Source organism: Pinus tabuliformis, chromosome 2_2, assembly GCF_031772625.1.
Source record: "Pinus tabuliformis cultivar Carrire ecotype Pingquan chromosome 2_2, CPIR1, whole genome shotgun sequence".
Classification (NCBI taxonomy): Eukaryota; Viridiplantae; Streptophyta; class Pinopsida; order Pinales; family Pinaceae; genus Pinus; species Pinus tabuliformis.
In genome coordinates, this window is record NC_142300.1 from 281,012,956 (window position 1) to 281,017,511 (window position 4,556).

Sequence of the window (4,556 nt, forward strand, 5' to 3'; positions counted from 1 at the left end):
TCACCAAATCCATCCCAATCTGAAAACCAGGTCCATCAAACCCCCATTGAACCCCCCCCCAACCGATCCATCTCCCTATCTCCGTCAGATCCCTCCATATCCAAACCTGCAGATGCTTCCCCTCTGATGCTCACAAAATCTGTCTCAGATCTCGACCCCCCTCTCCCCTCCAAAGGGAAATCCAAATTGAATGAAATTCAAATAGCTTCAGATATGGATCTTGATGCCGCTCTCGCCTTAAGTCTTCACGATAATATTGAGGACATGGAGCAAAACATTCCGATCACTATGGAGGAAGACAGAGCAGAGGTAAACTTAGAAGAGTTTGATATCTCCAAGCTGGATATCTCCAAATTGGAGAATGCATGCAAACAAAAAGAATATGAATCAATCCCCCTCTGGCAAATAGATAAAATTGAAGGAGTCTTGTCGCGCGTACACCACCACAAGAGTCTGGGCATTCAAGGTGGAAGTCACTGGGATGGAAAAAAAATCATGAAAGAAACAAAGAAAAGAGGCCGGAAAACAGACCTTCAAAGAACAATAACAATTGGGGAGACATTAATGGATTCGGGATTATTCCCCAAGCTGACAAAGTTCTTCAAACCCTCAACGCAATCTCCATGAAGCTCACATCCTGGAATGTCAGAGGACTCAACAGTCCCTCAAAACACAGAATGATAAAAAATTTGATTATGCAAGAACAACCAGCAGTAGTCTTTCTCCAAGAAACTAAAAGCAATAGCACAATGATAGATAAACTTAGCAACAAAATATGGGCAGGCAGTAGGTCAATTTCTGTTGACGCTTCAGGGGCGTCAGGCGGCTTGGCTATTTTATGGAATCCGCAAATAGTTACGTTGGACAATTTTCATGCCACTCTCCATCTCATTCAAGCCACGTTCCATCTCATAGGCACCAACATTCATGGGCACCTCACCAATGTATATTTCCCTCAGTCAATTCAGCAAAAATTGGACCTCTTGGACACGATCTCTCTCCTTAATACAGATAGATGCTTCCCCTTGTGGATTGGGGGGGGAGATTTCAATATCATAAAATCAATGGAGGAGAAACAAGGAGGCAGGATGCGGCTCGACAGCGACAGTTCGGGCTTCAAGCAATTCATCCAAAACAATCAGCTCATGGACATTCCTACCTCCAATGGTATTTTTACTTGGTCCAACAAGCGCAAAGGAGCACACCAGATAGCCTCAAGGTTGGATCGTTTTCTTATATCTGACAATGCGATCCACCTGGGAGGAGACTTCAGTACCACAATAATCCCTCAAAGTGGCTCGGATCATTGGCCCATTATGCTTCACTGGTCAAGACCGGGTCATGGCTGCAACAGACCCTTTCGCTTTGAAGCCTTCTGGCTACAGAATAGCAATTTAAAGGACATAGTAACTCAAGCTTGGACATCATATTCACCACCAGTGGGAGCCAAGATGTATCAGTTTCAGGAAAAGTTAAAACATCTGAAGCAAGTATTAAAACGATGGAACCGTACCCATTTTGGCAACATACAGGAAAGCAAACAGAAGCTGGAGCAGCAAATGAAAGAACTTCAACAAAATTTCATTCTTGCAGGACGCACCGACGAACAAATTCAACAAGAGCAGAGCCTATGGAGACAGATAGAAGAACGCCAACAACAAGAGGAAATTTTATGGAAACAAAAATCCCGAATCAGTTGGCTGAAAGAAGGAGAAAAAAATACTAAGTTCTTTCACAAAACTACCATTCAAAGGCGTATGCACAACAAAATAACCTTTGTCAATAACCAACAGGGTGATAGAATTGAAGTTCATGAAGAAATGGAAAAAGAATTCACAGACTACTTCAAGGACATTCTAAAGGAACCTGAAGTCAATCGAGATGAAGCAATCCGCGCCATTACACAGCACATTCCCAAATTAATCAATGAGGACCACAACAATCAGCTTCTCCAACCTGTTTTGCTGAAGGAAGTCGAAGAAGCCATGGCCCAACTTAAAGATGGCAAGGCACCTGGGCCAGACGGATTTACAGCCAACTTCTTTCATGAATTTTGGGAGCTCATCAAAGTTGAAGTATGGAATCTAGTGGATGAATCTCGTTGCATGCACTGGGTCCTCCCAGCCCTCAACACAACTTTCATAGCCTTGGTACCCAAAGAAGCAGCCTCCAGCAAGCCTGAGAAATTCAGACCAATAGCGTTATGCAATGTAATCTACAAACTCATTTCAAAGGTCATTGCAAATCGTCTCAAACCTCTTCTACCTATACTAATCTCTCCAGAGCAAACAGGGTATGTCGAGGGAAGGCAAATCATGGATGGCATAATACTCTCAAATGAAGTCATACACTCTCTAAAGCTCCTAAAAAAACCAGGTATGCTTCTCAAGCTTGACCTCTCAAAGGCCTTCGACAAACTTAGCTGGAATTATATACATAAAATGCTCTTAGCTTTTGGTTTTAACGCAACTTGGACCAGATGGATCATGAGCCTCATTACTTCTCCCAGTTTTTCAGTCTTATTGAATGGATCTCCCTCTCCTCCCTTCAAATCTTCTCGGGGCATAAGGCAAGGGGATCCTCTCTCGCCTTTTCTCTTTGTCCTTATGGCCGAAGGATTAAGCAGGCTACTCAAATCAGCCGTTTCATCCCAAGCGCTCAAAGGTTTATCTCTCCACGGCCGCCCTCCTCAGTCCCATCAACAATTTGTTGATGACACTCTGCTTTTCGGGCATCCCTCTGTAAAAGAAGCCGCAGCATTCAAAACCCTTCTAAATATCTTTTCTGAAGCTTCTGGTACCTCCATTAACGCCTCCAAATCCCAGCTCTTTTTCTTCAATACTCCCCCCTCCACGCAAAGATCCATTGCCAGATCTCTGGGATTCACCATCTCCCATTTACCTGCAAAATATCTAGGAGCCCCCCTTTCCGATTCTGCGATCAAACAGGTGTCCTGGAGAGCACTTCTGGACAAACTTGAGTCAAAGCTTTCTTCATGGACCTACAGGGCTCTTAATCTAGCAGGTCGGCTTGTTCTCATTAAATCTGTCCTGCAAGCAATGCCGCTCTATCTCTTCTCCATCCTGGCAGCTCCAAAAGGGATTCTGAAGGCTATTCGCACTCTGCAACGCAACTTCCTCTGGGGTTCCACTGCTTTAAACAGGAAATGGGCTCTAGTCAAATGGACAGAGGTGTGCAAAACCAAGTCAGAAGGAGGGTTAGGACTTCGGGATCCGTTACATAGCAATAATACAATGGGTGCCAGAATATGGTGGAACTGGGTTTCCAAGCCGAACTCCCCATGGGCTCAACTATGGCAAGCAAAATATGCCAGAGGCAGCAGTTGGAGTGATCTCATCAGAATCAACCCAACGGTGCAAGGCTCACTCATCTGGAACAATGCAAAAAAGCAAAGCCGCTTCATCCAAGAACACAGCTTTTGGGAAATACACTCAGGAACGGAAGCCAGATTTTGGGAGGACTCTTGGCAACAGCTCCCAAAACTCGCAAATTTGTTCCACAAACCTCTTTGGCAGGCACACATGAAGCAAATAGGTCACACCCAGGTTCATCAGTTCTGGCAGACCTCCTCAAATCACGATCTTCACACATGGAAACCCGCGCAAGAATGGCAAACAGATTGGCAAGGAGAAACATATACAGAAATAGAACAGGAACTCCAAGAAAGGAGAATTCGTCTCTCAAACCAGCAGGACAAATTACGTTGGGGATACACAACCAGAGGTACCTTCACCACCAAAGAAGCTCACCATCTGCGTTATTCCAATACCCAAGAGGAAAGAGATCAAATTTGGAAGCAAGTCTGGCACAAAGGACTATGGCCCAAGATTTCAACCTTCATCTGGCTATTAAGTAAAAGGCGCATCCTAACTTGGGATAATCTACTAAAAAGAGGATTTATAGGGCCTTCCCGATGCCCAAACTGCAATGCCAATAATGAAACCATTAGTCATCTCATGGAAGACTGCCCACTCGCAAAACAAATTTGGAAGAAAGTTGAAAACTGTAATATGAGAGCAATACCCAGACAGATGGATGTTACGGAAAACATAAGAAACTGGGTCAAAAATCCATTTAAGAGTCAAGTTCTAAACTCACTATGGAATATCATTCCCGGCTTCCTGTACTGGACTCTGTGGAAAGAGCGTAACCATCGGATCTTCAACAATACATACCGTTCCATGGACGATCTTTGGCTCATTCTCAAGCAAAATATCCAAGAAACCCTGGCCATCCGAATCTGGAATGACACAGACTGGCCGGATCTTCCTCAAGAATGCAGCATAATGAAGGCATGGGATCTAGATCTCAAGCCCCTGGTCAAAGCAAAAACTGCTCCCAGCTCCATATCGGCTTCTCCTTCATCATGGTCCCCTCCAGCCTTAAATGCCTACAAGATCAACTTCGATGGAGCAGCCAAAGGCAATCCTGGCCCTGCAGGTTTCGGAGGAGTCATAAGAAATCACTCAGGAGAGGTGAAACTCTTATACTATGGCTCTCTAGGCAAAAATACCAATAACGTGGCCGAGCTGGAA

General features: G+C 44.5%; 1 protein-coding gene across 1 annotated transcript; it reads left to right on the top strand.

Annotated features, from left to right (window-relative positions):
• The first annotated feature begins 749 nt into the window (after positions 1–749).
• Positions 750–1,644, top strand: LOC149192403 (uncharacterized). The gene is made up of 2 exons (XM_089406924.1): positions 750–1,490; positions 1,594–1,644. Exons 1-2 carry the CDS (start codon positions 750–752, stop codon positions 1,642–1,644), a joined length of 792 nt encoding a protein of 263 aa, XP_089263050.1.
• Positions 1,645–4,556: the final 2,912 nt, after the last annotated feature.